Source organism: Patiria miniata, unplaced genomic scaffold (genome assembly GCF_015706575.1).
Source record: "Patiria miniata isolate m_02_andy unplaced genomic scaffold, ASM1570657v1 HiC_scaffold_25, whole genome shotgun sequence".
In the NCBI taxonomy this organism is placed as follows: Eukaryota; Metazoa; Echinodermata; class Asteroidea; order Valvatida; family Asterinidae; genus Patiria; species Patiria miniata.
In genome coordinates, this window is record NW_024037064.1 from 2,419,932 (window position 1) to 2,436,447 (window position 16,516).

At 45.0% G+C, this 16,516-nt stretch overlaps 1 protein-coding gene across 1 annotated transcript in view; it reads left to right on the forward strand.

The window, feature by feature from the left end:
* LOC119732801 overlaps positions 1–16,516 on the forward strand; it is a 37,688-nt gene that overhangs the window by 11,846 nt on the left and 9,326 nt on the right. The window contains exons 3-7 of the mRNA XM_038206405.1: positions 3,368–3,433; positions 4,692–5,025; positions 8,038–8,073; positions 8,651–8,686; positions 10,314–10,550. Of these exons, the coding sequence (XP_038062333.1) occupies positions 4,737–5,025; positions 8,038–8,073; positions 8,651–8,686; positions 10,314–10,550 (598 nt within the window). The 5' untranslated portion in view covers positions 3,368–3,433; positions 4,692–4,736. The remainder of the gene's footprint in view (positions 1–3,367; positions 3,434–4,691; positions 5,026–8,037; positions 8,074–8,650; positions 8,687–10,313; positions 10,551–16,516) is intronic.

Below are 16,516 nucleotides of genomic sequence, written 5' to 3' on the forward strand. Positions count from 1 at the left end.
CCCAATAAATTAAATGGGGTAGTGACGTTGGATCGAGGAATGCTGAACTTGAATAGATTCTAAGCTCTCTGGCTCGCTGTAGGTAAACTATTGGTGAATGTACCATTGTACAATCAACAATGAAGTCTGGGTACAATTTATTTCTCATAAACCGATTTTACGCACTCTATGGCTATTAAATACAAGTGTGTGTTTTTTTGGCTGTTGTCGAGTAACATGTACAGGCTAGGCCACCATGAGTCGAGGCCAAGCAGAATGAGTCCAATTTGAGTCTGGTCTTTTTCCAGAAATCCAGCTACATTGTATTCTAGTCAAACATGTCAAAGTTAAATGATTGATTCTAAATTTAAGCTATTTAAATCCAAGTCTACATGTACATGTAGGAATGAAATCTTATTCAGACCACATCATGAACTATGAGCAGTGTTCAAGGGACAACATACAGAGAACAGTTCATGTAATTATGACATCCTGCTGCATAGTTTCTTGATAATCTGCAGTGAAATCGTATGATGATGGTTCTATATAAATTTACTTTAAGTTTATTTGAGATGCCTACTGAGCTCGTCACAATTATGTTAAAAAGTGAAGTTAAATTAGAACCATTGTTGAGTATACTGCGATGTGGGAATATTTTATCCTAATGGATTTTCTACTTGTAAGTTATAGTTTAATAAAAAAAAGTACATGTGTTTTCTAATTTAACTGTGTGCAAATTATAAAAGGCGATGTACATGTAGGCTGCTAATGCTGTGAGCCAATTTACTAAAGAAAAGCATGTTGAGTGTGCCCACGGACCATTGTGGTCCATGGTTTGCCTAATACAGTATTTTTCACTGAGGTGAGTTCTCCAAATGAAATGAAAAGCACCTGCAATGCATGTAGTTCCACATCGCCATTGTATCTTTTACCTGCAGGGTGTGGTATTTATTATCCATAAGGCATAAGTAGCGGGGCAGCACCAAATATGGGATTGTTTGTGGCAGCTTTTTCATTGGCTATTGTTGACAGAATTTGCATCAAGGTCTGTGAGAGTCAATGGTGGATGACCTGAGAATACAAACCCAATAAACGGGGCAGTGACGTTGGAACGAGGAATGCTGAACTTGAATAGATTCTAAGCTCTCTGGCTCGCTGTAGGTAAACTATTGGGGAATACCCCCGGTACCATTGTACTATCAACAATATAGTCTGGGTATTCAATTTATTTCTCATAAACCAATTGTACATGCTCTATCACTAATATACAGGTAGAGTGGGTGTTTTGGCTGTTATGGGTTGAGTAACATGTATACAGGCCAAGGTACTTTTTTGGAGGAGTGGTAATTTCTCTTCGACACAATAAACAAGTTTTGTCTTCACAGATACCAGTAAGGGCTAACATGCATGTCAGGACCCTTAAGAACAGTTCAAATTACTGAAAAGGCTATCCTGCTGAAGTGAAAGCAGTATACTTCAAAAGATGTTACTCTATTCTGTAATTAGGACTTGTTTGATAAAAAAAAAAGGTTTTACGCAAAACGGGATGTTTGACAACTTTCAAATTGTAGTTTGTGTTGCATGTTGCCCCGTTGCTCAAAAGGCAGTGAAGCAGTTCCAATTTTCGTGGTAAATACCGACCCACAGGGATCTGACAATTGCCCAGTTCTACTTTAATATCTCTCTGAGCATGACGTCAGTTTCACTATAGATAGAGGCTGGGCGGAAGAGGATCTTTCATTTGATAGTAACAGTGGATCCGTTCTTGTCGATTCTGAACTGTACATTTTCAGTATTGCAATAGATTTCAGGCATGCAACTTTTTTTCAGAGCAGCTGATTTCCTCCTTTTTTTCTCATTTCATTATGCCTCTCAAAATTCGAAAACAAATGTTGGAATTTCCTTTTGCGTGTGGTGAATTTACAGTTGCATGCCTGAGATTAAGTTTGTGGAAGAGATAAAAGCATGATTTATAAGGCGAGCCACAGTACATGTGCATGTGTGAACTGTACTGACAACTCAATGAAAATCCCTTTTATCATCTCGGTGAGTAGAATAAATTCCACCCATTCCTGTGACGTTTAAAACCGGCTGGGAAGACAAGTTTTAAACGGAGTGCACATTTTCTTTGTTTTGATCATAATTGAACCACAGCTGGCCCTGCGTTGATGATTATGAATGTAAGCAATGCCATTTGTGACTGTTGGCAAGGGATGGATGGCCTTTTTTCTTCCTTGGCCCCCACTTACACATTTTGTGTGTGAACACAATGGAGACATCGTACTGTGGAATTCTCTCAATCCATCTCTTAAAAAGGTGTCAAATGTATCATTGTTCAAACGCAAATGTAAAACCCAATTAATTAACAAATATGTGGTAGAATAATCTCATTTTGTAAGACCAAATAATTTTAGTTTTATTTCGTATTACTAGCTCTGTACCAATAGTTTTTGTTATTTAACTCCTATCGTTGTACTTGTACTTGTAATTAATTGTAACTGTCATCGTAATTGTGATTGTAATTGTTCTTTCGACAAGCTGATGCTTTTTGGAGACCTCCATCCATCCATACACAATAACTCAAGTGTTAAGTTATATGTTCATGTGTGTGTTGGGAAAAATTAAAGATTTGATTGATTTGATTGATTGAGTCTGCCATGCAATTTTATACGGAGATGACATCGTATGCTAACATATAGTGGAGTCAAGGCTTAGCAAGTTAATTGGCATGAACAGACGTGGGATACTTTAAGAAAGGTTTCTCTTTGCGGCAATAAATCTTATCAACAGGGATGTTCTGGGCCCTGTTGGAATGAAAACAAAAATGGGGTACTCTGTGTACTATAATAATATGCATATACCGGTACATGTGTACATGCCATAATAATTGATCAAGCCAGCAATTACTATTGTAGGCCCTAATTATTTTACTAATATGAAAGTGAGTTCAGACTCTGCCAAGGATGCTAAGAAGTAGTTTCCTGCATCAAGTCTGTTCACCATTTTCTTGTGACCCTACTTGTATTTCCTTTTGTAGACACCAGTGGGGTATATGGGGGGGGGGGGAGGGGGGGGGGGGCTAAATCCTACAACACTTGAGGGTGGGGAGGCGGGTGTGCATGTGGTTGTCCAAAGTTTGATGTGTTGCCATGGTTAATTCCCTTCCAGACAGTTTCTTGTGTTAAATGTACCATCAGCAAATAATGAGTATGGACATTCAGACTCTGATACGGAGCATGGGGGTTAACTAGGAAGGGGAAATATGGGCAGGGATGCCCTTCCCTCAACACTGCTGTTTTAGAGGTATTTAGCACAATGCAGGTTGTAAAAATAGGGTTTAAGTTCCTTCCTACACAAAGTTAACTGTTATGTCTTGATATCCAAACAGTAATGGACGTGTGAACTCCTTCACTGCCACAGTCGGCTACAGAGTAACGCCTTTCATGGGTTAAAGGTGAGTGAATTAATAGACCTGCATGTATTAGACATCATGACGTCACGCTTTGTTTACATGTGTGCTTTCCTATGGGAGCTTGGTGGCTCTCGTGCCCACCTGGCTCCCATAGGAAAGCACACATGTAAATAAAGCATGACGTCAATAGGTCTATTAATGACTGCAATATTTTCCTTTCTGCTGATATTAGGAATGTACATCTTTGTTTAAACCTTTTTGACTGAATGATGTGATTCATAACATAAACTGGGTTTCCAGTTTCAAGTTTTAAGATGCTCAAAGTGAAAACTACTTGGACTTCTATTATTAAGATGGCGTAAAGTTTTGCTAGTCACGTACATGTACATGTACATGTGGCGAGAATTGTTTTCATGGGTGGGGCGTTAACAAAATGCTGGCCATTTGCAGAGAGCACAATCTGCACGTTGATCATTATCCCCGGCTGTAGCCCCGTCCCTTCTTTCCCCTCCCTCATCCCAGCCCTATTTTGTAGGGGGGGGGGATGTTTGAACCCCCGTCCCCCTGATGCTATACTACTAAAAGTGCCAGCTTAAACCAACTGACCGATTGACCGAACAACCGTACTTACCAGCGCTACTTGTGGCGTACTGCACACAAAGGGAACAAAGATGCCAACTCGTTACCCACAATTTTTCCTTTGAAAAACTGTACCACAGAAGTGAATTCTAAAGAAAAGGGATAAAAGGCCAACAATGCAAGTACCCCAGGATTGCCATCTGCTGGGATAAACAACTGACTAACCGACCGACCAACTGACCAACTTGACCATCACTGACCATCACTTGACCAACCGACCAAATAACCTACTGACAGACTGACTGACCGACCGACCAACTGACTGGCCGACTGACGGACCAACCGACAAAGTGACCAATCGATCGACTAACCGACCAACCAACCTCCCAACTGACAGAGCAACCGACTGACCGACAGAGCAACTGACCGACCTACCAACAGACTGACTGGATGACTGACCGACTTGGTGACCGACCGACCAAACTGACCAACAGAGCAAACGACTGACTGATTGACCGTCTGACCAACCAATCAACCGACAGACTGACCAACTGACAGAGCAACCTATTGATCGACTGAATGACAGATCGACCAACCCACTGCCTGACCAACGGACTGCCCGACCAACTGACATAGTAACCAACTGATCGACCAACAGACCGATTGACTGACCAATAGCATCCATTTTGTGATTTTACCTGATTGAAATTTGCACTCACAGGATTATTACTGGGGTTGGACTAACGAAGCTGTCTGCAAATAAACTATGCTCGTGTCAGAGGCACTGAATGGTAAAATGGACAAAAGGAAGGCTTCCAAGCATCAGCCAGAACCAACAGCAAAGAGAGTCCGAAGAGACAATGAGACACAAACGCCACGGACACAAACTAACCCTGGTCCAAGCACAGCACCAGACACGCAGGCAGCTCCAACTCAACAACTACCGGCTGATGGAGCGAGGGATGACCAACAAACGACTCGGCAGGAACCGCAGGCAGGGCCTTCTCAGCAGGAACCAACGCCACAACCACCCCCACAACTACAGCCAGGACCAGGTGAGACACAAACTTTTCCTGTAAACCCTGCATTCTACTGCGTTCTACTTAGCTGTAGAGTATTAATACATATGCATTATTCCCTGGAGGGCGCCGGCCATACGCTAAGATTTATTACCCTTAGTACCTTGGGGCCCGCCCACCATACTTTCTCTTTTCTCTTAGCGGTGTTGTGTGAAAGACGTGTATTTACAGAGCTCTCGCTTTGTAAATTTTTCCTCAGCCAATTTTTATACTAAGTTCATAGTTTATTCTTCTATTATTGTTTCTACACAAGTTGAGTGAGTTTTTGTGACATCAGGTTGGTTTTTCGTGATATTTCTTGGTCATTATGGTCATTACGGTCCCTCACTCCGGTTACACGGTTCTTATGAGACCTTGTGCATGAGGCATTGCACAGGCTGCAAGTAGTGCATGCCGTACACACCGAGCGAGGCTTTGCACAGCCTGCAAGTAGCTTACTTCGTATGGAGCAAGTGTGGCCTTACCCAGGCTGCCGGCTACTCACTAGTATAAGCTCGTACCTCACAACCGTTTGACCGTGAGGCTTTTCAGGCTGAAAGTCACTCACGCCGTACCGAACGGACAAGGCTTTGCAGGGGGGAGCGTCACACGAATTGCACGCTGCTCACCCGACTCTATGCTTCTACTTACCGACCAGTCAGCGTGATACTCGCTTTTTAAATAATCCTTCACACTGCACCCAATATTTGGTGTTTTCGTTTTCAAAACAAATGGCGTTATTTAACCGGCGATACCCTGTTATTTAACTGGCAGTTTTTCATTGTCTCACGGCAGTGTTGCTGTACCGAGCGAGTGAGACTTTACATGGGACAAGTGTCGCACGAGTTGCAAGCCACTCCCCTCCCCCCTCTCCAGTCGTGTCGGCGTTCCTGTCAACTTGCCGTCTGAACCTTCAAATGAGGATCCCGACATTGCCTCTTCTCACTCGCCTTGGGAAGCCGATAAAGAAGAGGACACAACTATACCATCCTCCATTGCCACGCTTTATCGCCTGGTACAAGGAGACATGGTGTATGTATTGGGGTTTCCCTGAACCTGTAAAGCCCTCATCTTCTACACAACTGGAATCGTTCAAACGACTTACGGCTCCTGACTTACAAGTCACCCCCGATCACACCCCAGGTGGTTCCCTTCAATCAGGTTTGCTCTCAAGAGATTCGGTCTGTGTTTGACCAACCCGAAGTGCGTCGTCCCACTCGTTGCCCGAGTTTGTACTCCTTCCCAGCAGACGAGACGACCCAGTACCTTACCACGCCTACCATTGCTGACGACGTGCTCGCTAAACTGGCTTCCAACTCATCAGGTCATTGGGCCATCATTGGTCATTGGGCCTCGACTACATCCTTGTTTTGAGACACTGCTCAGAACCGTAATGAGAAGGCGCTTCAGAATATTGACTGCGCCTCTCGTCTGGGTGTCACCCATACAACGTTTTCGCTCCTGCTGTCCGACTTTTTATTTCAGGGATGTCAAGCTGATTCAACCATCCCAACAGACATGCTAGGCTCCAACTTTCGCTGTCTGGACCACTCACTTCTGGTAGTTCTCAGTGAAGTAATACTCGCATTTGTCGTCACAGCATAGAGACACGCTAGACAGCAATTCTTGATGCCATATTCCTGCCCATCGATGGAGCTCCTAACTGTCTCGAATCCCTTTCCTTCCAAGGACAAGAACTCTTTGCAGACCAGTTTCAGATTCGAATGCAGGCTGAAGCTGATTGTATCAAGGCTACGGAGAAGATTAATTTGGCGAAGGTTCATCCCAAACCACCTCCCCAGCCCCGTTGAGTATTACCTGCAGCCAGAGGCCGGGGCTCCCAGCAGTGCTCACTGGCTACTGGCTCTTCTTTTCAAGCCTCCCAGCCGTTCAGACCCAGTTGTCCTCCGCCACAGCCATCAAGCCGTAGTTTTTGTTCCACTGCTCGACGTCCTGCAAATACACGAACCACCTCCCGCCCTTCAGCCTCGACCACTGCCCCCGGCAGCAGTTCGGCTGATGGAAGTGTCTATGCTCACCAACGACGGGCTCCATCACAGGACCTGTGGGAGCCCGTTTGGCCCATTTTGTTGGGTCCTGGGACCAAATCACTTCCGACCAGTGGGTACTTGCCACCATCTCACTCAGCTACAGCCTAGAGTTCACGAGTGCCCCTTTGTCGGACACACATGCCCGCTCGCCGGACTCGACCGCCCGGCGATTCACTCAAACGCCAAGCGCTCGAGGACGAAATAGCAGCATTGCTAACAAAGAACACTATCAGGATTTTACAAACCCGAGAAGAAGATTCTCAGGGGTTCCATTCAACGTCCACCGTCAAGGTCTACAGGTGTTCATGTACCTAGACGACTGGGTCATCATCGGCAAATCGTAGGCAGCAGCTGCAGTCCATCAAAAAAACCCCAGGCCTTCCTTGCGGAAGGCCTGGGTTTTCTCATCAACGAGTCCAAATCCAAGATAATCCCATCTCAACGGCCCACATACCTAGGTGCTGTCCTCGATCTACAAAGGGGCACGGCTTACCTGACGCAAGAGCGAATCGACAATGTTTGTCAATGCATTTTTCAATGTCAATGTCCCACCCCGTAACCAAGGTGGTACCGTGTTCATTGCATATTCGGCCACATCTCTGGTGGTGAACCCAACCGGACAACCTCAATCAGGGCCTTTCCTTCCAGCCCCCAATACGAATACCATAACTTGACCTGAATTTTGACCTGAACGTTTCATGTTTTTTAAGCCCTCAAAATAGTCTTGACCCTACACCTGACCGTGTAAATTACCATTTATTTATGATGGAGAAAACAGGTTTAATGAAGAATTTCACTATTGAGACATGCGACCTCCGAAACACTGTTAACTGAATGAACTGAATTATTAAGCCCTTTGTTGGCCCTCTCCTAATTTATTAGTACCTCTTTTCACAGTGCAGTGGTATTTACTCTGTAAAGGCAAATGCATAAAAAAGTTCACATTATTTTATTTCAGAAAGAAAATTGGATGTTGAGCCTCCCCACGCTTCAGGTAAGTGACACAGCCTTTTTTCAGGACAGCTCGGGTCATGAAAAAAAAAATTCTGAAACTTGGTACATGCATCCTGAAAATATGAACATACCCAAGAAATTTATGACTAAAGGTCAAAGGGTTTTGGAATATTGGCTAATTAATTATATATATGCACCAATGGTATTTCTGCTTTGTGTACACTACGTATATGGGGAAGTTCAGGTTTCACAGTGCGTTGCGCTGGAAATGTTTTCGTTGAACAGCAACCCGTAGTCTGAATTTCATGTTTTAGGTATCGAGACACAGCAATCAATAACAATCAGAATGAGAATTTGTTTATTTTTTGTTTTCTGTCCAGCAACATTGACGAAAAAGTTGTTTTTTTTGTCTTTGATTTTTTTAAGCAGATTTGTAAAGAAATTCACTAGAGTGAAATTTAAACAGACAACCTCTGAATCACCGTTCCAGTGCTCTGTTAACTGACCTATTGAGCCATATTTTGCGTTCTTCTGATTTGTATGCCTCTTTTCACAGTGCAGTGTTATTTTTACTGTGAAGGCAAATGCAGGTACATTTCATATTATTTTCTTTTTAGAAACAAACTTGGATAAAGAGCATCCCGAACTTCCAGGTAAGGCCGAAAGAAAATACTTCTGCTTCCGATTACATGCCTTTCAAAAATAGGGTCGATCGGTCGGAAAAAAAAATGTTGCCAAATTTTTTTTATGCAGATTGAATGGGGTATTCAATTATATGCAAAGTTTTAGACTGAACTATTTCCATTGCACTAAGAAAGCTAAACACAAAATGGCCACAAAAAGTGAATAAAACCTACTTTAATTATTGTCAACATATTTACGTTTGATAATTCTTAAAAAATCATGAAAAATGCAGGTCGTTCGCACCATATGCACAACGCTAGTCAAGACGGGAAACTGGCCAAAACTCCGAAGTGTGCGATGCACTGTGCATGTGTGGCGCGTGGCCAACAGACCTCGTTTTTACGGTCGAAAATTTCGGGAAACACGCTGCATTGTATCACTCCAAATACGAGCAGTGCGATCTCAAAATGAACTCTTGAACAGGGAAAATACATACACAGATATAAAGCTAGATCAATTCTGTGAATTAAGTTGCAAAAATGTTCTTTCACCATCGGTGTTTTCTTGGCATTTTTACGATGTCGAATCCAACCAGTTGACAGTGCACATGCCTGCAATGCATAGCCATGCTAGCACTATCGATCACATAGCCGTGCACAGACCACAGACTGGTTACCGCATTTTCATCATGTCTTCTAAATTGGCCCCTGTGCGGCGCGGCGGGAACCAGTCGTCGTCACATTGAGCTAGGTTTACGCACGTGATTATAGTCGGAAAGATTTCCATATACGAAGTTCATTCAACACCCTGTGTACAAACCCTATGAGATTGGACTGAAAAATTCTAAGTGTTTTCTAAGAAAATGCTTGTATTTTCTCACTGCTCAAATTGACTTTGATGACATGAAATTGCTATCTGGGGGCTTGTTAGTCAATACAGAGGAAAATTAGTGAACTTCGTATATATCGAAATTTTTCCTTATAGTCATCGTGACATAGAATTGCGAAGCAGTTATATCGCGAAGCAAATTTGTAAAAATAACGGAGGTCTCTTTTGAAAAAAACCCCTGAATGTTAGTAAGAAAACAAATAAATACAAGCATTGTTGTGACGCGAAAGGGTTGTTGAGAGGTATTTTGTGAAGACAGAAAAGACAACAGGTTTTTATTTTTATTTATTCAATCTTTTTTTTTTGGGGGGGGGGAATTGCCGATAACATTTTTAGGGTCGCATCCTAAAAAATAGGGTCGGTCGGGTAACCGGAAGCAGAAGTATTATTTTTTTTGGCCTAAGTTAAAAAGCCTAATAAAGTACTTCTTAACTTTCCGTTTTGCCGGATAAAACGTTTTATGAGTGGACAAAGGCTGATTGGACACTAATAAGTATTACATTTTTCATAATGTCTACACAAGAAACAAACACTGCATGTGCACCAACTTATCACCGTGATTCAGCGTTCTTCTCTTCTGATCTGAGACAGAGAGAATCAATGGAATCAGAAAGAGAATTGCATAAGTGTCCAAAGTTGCCACATGTGCTGAACATAAGTGTAAGCTTTGTTTACAATAAACAGCTGTTGAACAAAGTAATAAACATCACAAAGTTTTTGTACAGAAACGTTGTTTACTGTATTAAATAGATTTGTGTCTGTTTGCAGGTATCAGTGACACCATTCTACGCAAGATCTCTGAAAGGCTTGGCTCTGAATGGCAGAGGCTGGCTACACATCTCGGTTTAAGCGCTGCAGAGATCGAGCACATCTTGATGGATGACCCAGGCCAGACGGAGAACCAGATCTTCAACATGCTGGCTGAATGGAGGCGCAAACAAAGGGACGTGTTATGTGCAGCTCTGATGAAGATCGGCAAAACAGACATAGTCGAAGACTTGAAAGGTAGGTCTCAAAATGAACCACATCAATTGTTATTTTCATGACATTAGTAGCCATGGTACAGATAATTGCATGACGAGGCAAAACACCGTTTTTTATGGCCATCGAAATAGCTGGGTGTGTTATTATAAAAGGAACCCATGGGCGGATCCAGGGGGGGCCAAAGGGGGCCATGGCCCCCCCCCCCCAAAAAAAAAAAAAACGAAACCAATATTTTTTTTTTGTATGTGACATCGCAATAAAGGGAGGCAATGAGTACACCACCATCTTTTCCTCCAAAAAACATTGGTTAAAGTGGTCAGAAATTGCCTCAGATTGCACCACAGAGCATCTAGAATCCAAAAAATATTCGGGGCCCTTAAGCGGGCCCCCGAACCCCACGCCATAATTTCTTGACCCATTTTTTGGGGGGAACAAACATTTTTTTGGCCCCCCCCAAAAAAAATTGTGTTACTACTACCTACTACAGTATACCTGAAATTAATAAAACACATTTGTTACCGTTTGTTCAAGGCTAACATCTCTATTACTTACCAAATTTTGATCCTAATAAGGACATTTGAAAGGGAACACCAAATAAATTTCAACTTAAAAAGAAATTGTGATGTACGTAAATTTCAATAGGCGTAAATGATTATCAGTATTGACATCAATTTTGAATAATTTTGACCTTAACAGTTCATATTTTTAGCCCTAAAACTTGTCATCACCCTACACGTGACCTTGTGCACACCTGTGCACTTATTAACCCTTTTCGTTCTAGTGACTGTCCCTATATTTATGTGTCTAAATTTTTTATAATTGGTCGCTATACTAATTACAAAGGCATTTCTAGAAAGGTTGAAATCTTTTTGCTTCCTCAGTGATCGAGTTAATGGTTGGAATAGCATGAGATTTCCATTACAGAAAATACCTCACCTCTGTTTACCTACATTTGCATATCAGCGCGCATGCGCACAAACGTTCGCTGAAAAGAATAGCGCCCAAGCCACACCCTCATTGTCCACTGCATGCCCCACGCCCACAAAGGACCCTGTAACGTAATAGCTCGTCCTAGTTTTTTCAGCGACGCGTAGTGTAAAGACGTACAATATTTAGCTGTTCTCGCTGTGATTACAATATGGCGGACTCCGCCAAAACCAAAAAGAAAACTGTCTCAAGCCGTTCTACCGGAAAGTCACCCTCTACTCAATCCAAGCGTGATAATTCCTCTGCTACGACTGGGTCCAACCTCCCGGGTTCGGCAGTTGGAATTTCTCCAGGGTCAAAGAATTCTCCAATGAGAATTACGGCCACTCCCCGACAAATCCCGCATTCTTACGGCAGTCTGCAGGAGCACATGCACGCTTCGGAACAACAAGTCGACTCGCATGTGCAGGCGGGACGGCGGGGCTTGGCGTTCGAAACCCAAAGGTCTCTCGGTAATCCGACCAGCCCCGCCAGGTCACAGAGGCTTGGGGCACCACCACCACCATCATCTTCAGTCAGCCATACTACGGGTTCGTATTTTCAACCTAGTTTTACAAGCGAATCTCGGCGAGATTTTCTTCATCATTCGGAGCCTCACAGTACGTGGTCCTTTTTCCCGAACGATCCTCGTCACTTCGACCACAATACTCGCACTCCGTATCCACTCAGTGTTTCAGCCTACGACCCACGGGTTTATCCCCAGACTTTTCCGATGGGATTTTCACACCATTACACGCCTTATCAGGGTAATTCTTCTCCGCGAGATCATGGTGTACCTTTCACAGGACACAGACTCCGTTCTACGCAACGCTTCGGTGAACACACCAGCCGGGCGGGGAGAGAACGCCGCGATTCATGGCGCCGTTCCCGGTCTCGTGCGCGGTCCCGCTCGGACTCCGACGATCGACATCGGCGATTACTCACGGTCGGATTCTGGTCATCGAAGCCGACACTCACATTCTAGATCTCCTTCAAGGTCTTCTTTTTCCTCGGGCCAGACAGTGGCGAAGATACTCTCTCAAATGTCCAACGGGCTATTACGATGACGGAAGTGGGTAAGATCCTTCAGTTTCCACCCCCTTCCCCAGGCGAATCTACTCGACCTTCATATCGCAGAGATTCTGGTACTTGTAAATCTAAGCCTTCGCAGCCCATTTTTCCTATTGATAGAATGTGTGCTGACTCTATGAATGAGTCCCTTAGTCAGGTGCAAAACAAGCAATCTCTCTCTTGGGGACCGAGCAGGTTTGCAGGCATGTTCAACACCAATAAAGTGGACACTGATAGATTTGTTTCTACCCCTTCCTTGTCTTCTGAGGCCAAAGACTTGCTGAGACGTGAAAATCTGCAATCTAATAAGCAAACTTTTGATGCTAAGACGAAAGCACTTGACAAAAGACTTGCCTACTTGGATAGCCATCTGCATCAAGGGGCCAAAGTGGCCTCTTTCTCCATCCTGTTATCGGATACCCTTGCTCGATGTTATGGAGATCCTTCCTTGTGTGAGCCTTATAAGATACCTGAACTGTTCCATTTCTTGGATGATTGTCTGAGTTTTTGCCTCAAGGAATTTAGTTTGGGTTTTGCTTCAACTTCGTTGCTGTGACGCTCCCTTGTTGTAGACAAGTTGTTTCTCCCTTCACTTGGGGCAAAGGATCGCATGCTAGACCTTCCCCTGGCTGGGCGTGATCTCTTTGACAACAGGTTCGACGAGACTATGTTACATGAAGCCAAACGCCTCAAAGCTGAAGACAAGTTCGATCTTCGTCGGCGTTCAGCCTAACGCCCCTCTACATTTGTCCCCAGTCAGCCCAGCAAGAAGAATCAACGCCCGTTTTCTACCGACAAGGGCTCCAACCAGTCCAAGTTTCAGGGGCATCAGGCTTCTTCGTCTTCCTCCCGCTACACCAGGAGACAGCCCCCCAGATATTCGCGTCCCTTCAAGTCCCTGGGGTCGCGAGGTAACAAGGGCCTCTGACTACAACACAGTTTTCATCCCTCCAGCTTCGGGTCCAGTAGGTGGTCGTCTTGGGGAGTTCAGTCAGATATGGTCTCACGTAACCTCGGACATTTGGGTTCTTCAAACCATCTCGACAGGGTACCGTCTGGAATTCACCAGCAACCCTCCTCTACAACCTCCAAGACGACCAACTCCTGTTCCCTCAGATCCTGCACGCCGGGCGGCGTTGGAGAAGGAAATCATCTCTCTGAAAGACAAGAACGCCATCATTCTGCTTCCAACGGGGTCCACTGTTGGCGTCACTTCAACCTTTTTCCTTGCGCCGAAGAAGTCGGGCGATTGGCGACCCATCATCAACCTACGACCTCTCAACAGTTACAGCAAACCCAAACACTTCCGCATGGAGACTCTTTCCACGGTCCTCCAGTCCCTGTAAAGTAATTGGAGGGCTACTTCCATCAATCTGAAGGATGCCTACCTTCATGTACCTATCCACGCAGATCATCAGAAGTTTCTCCAGTTTCTATACCAGGGTTCCGGGTACCAAATTCGTTGCCTACCGTTCGGCCTCTCCACAGCCCCTCGGGTCTTTACAAGAATAGCCAAAGCAGTAGCAGCTTTCTTGCGTCAAAAAACAGATCCACATATTCCTGTATCTGGACGATTGGCTCATAGTAGGTCCGACCTTCCAGGACACGGTAGATGCCCTCCGACAGACCGTTCAACTTACTCTCAATCTCGGCTTCATCATCAATGTCGAAAAGTCGTCTCTGATTCCAACTCAACAACCGACCTATCTTGGAGCAGTTCTAGACATGACAACAGGCAGAGCGATGCCATCGGGGGAAAGATGTCAGACACTCTGGGATTACATCGGAATTTTCAGGTCATCTCCAATCCTCCCAGCCAAAGCTTGGCTCCACCTTCTGGGCCTCATGGCAAGTCTTGTCGACTCGGTTCCCTGGTGCAGGACGCACATGCGTCCCTTACAGCTTCATCTCCTGTACCACTTTCGCCCTCACAAGGATCCTCTATCAAAGATGGTTCCAGTAACTCACTTAATTATCGACAAGCTACAGTGGTGGCTAGCTCCGGACAATCTCCTATGTGGAGTCGTGTTCCCTCGCCCCTCTCCAGCAGCTATCCTCACAACAGATGCTTCAACTCTGGGTTGGGGAGCTCACTTAGACTATCTATCACGGGCCGGCACATGGTCGATGGAAGAGAGTCTACTTCACATCAATCACCTAGAACTCCTGGCAGTGTACAAGGCTTTACGTTCCCTAGAGTCCGAAGTCCTCAACAAATTAGTCGTAGTCAAGTCAGACAATTCCACGGTAGTGTCTTACATCAACCGTCAGGGGGGAACTCACTCTCCGTCTCTCTGCCTAGCCACTTGGGAGCTACTCAGCTGGTGCATTCCTCATCAAATATCTCTTCAAGCAACCCATCTGGCCGGGAAGAAGAATATCCTCGCCGACGCCCTTTCCAGGGGTCGCATCTCTCCGACAGAATGGTCTCTCCACCCTCCTGTAGTCAAACACATCTTCAACGTACTCGGAACTCCACATGTGGACCTATTCGCATCTCACCTGAACAACCAGCTTCCAACCTTTTGCACCCGTCACACTCATCCTCTGGCGTGGAAGGTAGATGCCCTCAGCTTCGACTGGTCAGGAATGCATGCTTATGCCTTCCCCCTGATCTCTCTCATTCAACGGGTCCTGACAAAGATAGAGACAGAGCTATCCAGAGTAGTCCTCATAGCTCCCTTTTGGCCAAGACAGCCATGGTTTCCTCGCCTTCTGGATCTCCTGGTTCACTCGCCCCTCATACTTTCCAACCGGCCAGACCTCCTGTCACGACCCGCGTCTCACATTCTGCATCCGGATCCATCCACTCTCCATCTTTGTGCCTGGATGCTCTCAAAGTCTCCTTCCAATCAGCTGGACTTTCGGAGGAAGCTACGTCCTTGGCAACCAAGAGCAGACGGAGATCCACCAGAAGAACTTATGATAGTAGACTTCTCCACTTCACCAAATGGTGCGAGGAGAGAGCTGTCAATCCCCGTTCTGCATCTGTAACCTCGATTGGGGATTTCTTTCTTCACCTTTTTAATTCAGGCCTTCAAATTTCAACAATTAAGGGCTACAGGTCAGCTATTGGTGTCCTTCATCAGGGTTTCCATGATGGCACAACAACTTCATCCAATACATCAATTTCTCACATGATTCGCGGTATGTTTAATGATCGGCCTCCTACCAGGAAGCTGATACCATCATGGGATCTGGGCACCGTCCTGTTATCTCTCTCCAAACTTCCGTTTGAACCAGCAGGTAATTCGTCCCTTCATCATCTTACAGTTAAAACCACATTTTTACTGGCTGCAGCTACAGCTCACCGCAGAAGCGAACTCCATGCTCTGTCAGTGGAACCGGGCCATATTCGATGGGAACCTGGCGGTGTACGACTAATTCCAAGGGTAGGTTTTCTCACCAAGAATCAATCAATGGGTTTCTCACCACCCGACATATTTGTACCAAGTTTGACATCGTTCTCTTCAGTAGCAGAGGATAAATGGTGGTGCCCCGTGCGAGCGCTCAAGTACTACATTGCTCGCACCAAGCCCCTCAGAGGAGACATCAAGCAACTGTTTATTACGATCATCCAGCCTCATCACAAAGCCTCTGTAACCACGATCGCTCGATGGATTTCGGTGACCATACAATGCAATCCCGAACATCGAGGATCGAAATCAGGAGCCCACGAGACACGCAGCATGTCGACTTCATGGGCCCATCTGCTTGGAGTTCCTCTTTCAGAGATTATGAAAGCGGCCTGCTGGAAAAATCCTTTGACTTTCACATCATGCTACCTGAAGGATGTCGTGCAATCGGAGGGACACATGGGCAAGAAAGTCCTCCAAGAAACAGCACGATCAGCAGCCCGCTCAGCCCGCACAGCTCCTTCGAATTAGATAGGCAGCTCCCGGGTATGTCTAGACAACCTTTGCATGTTATTTAGAATTGCATGTAGGCCT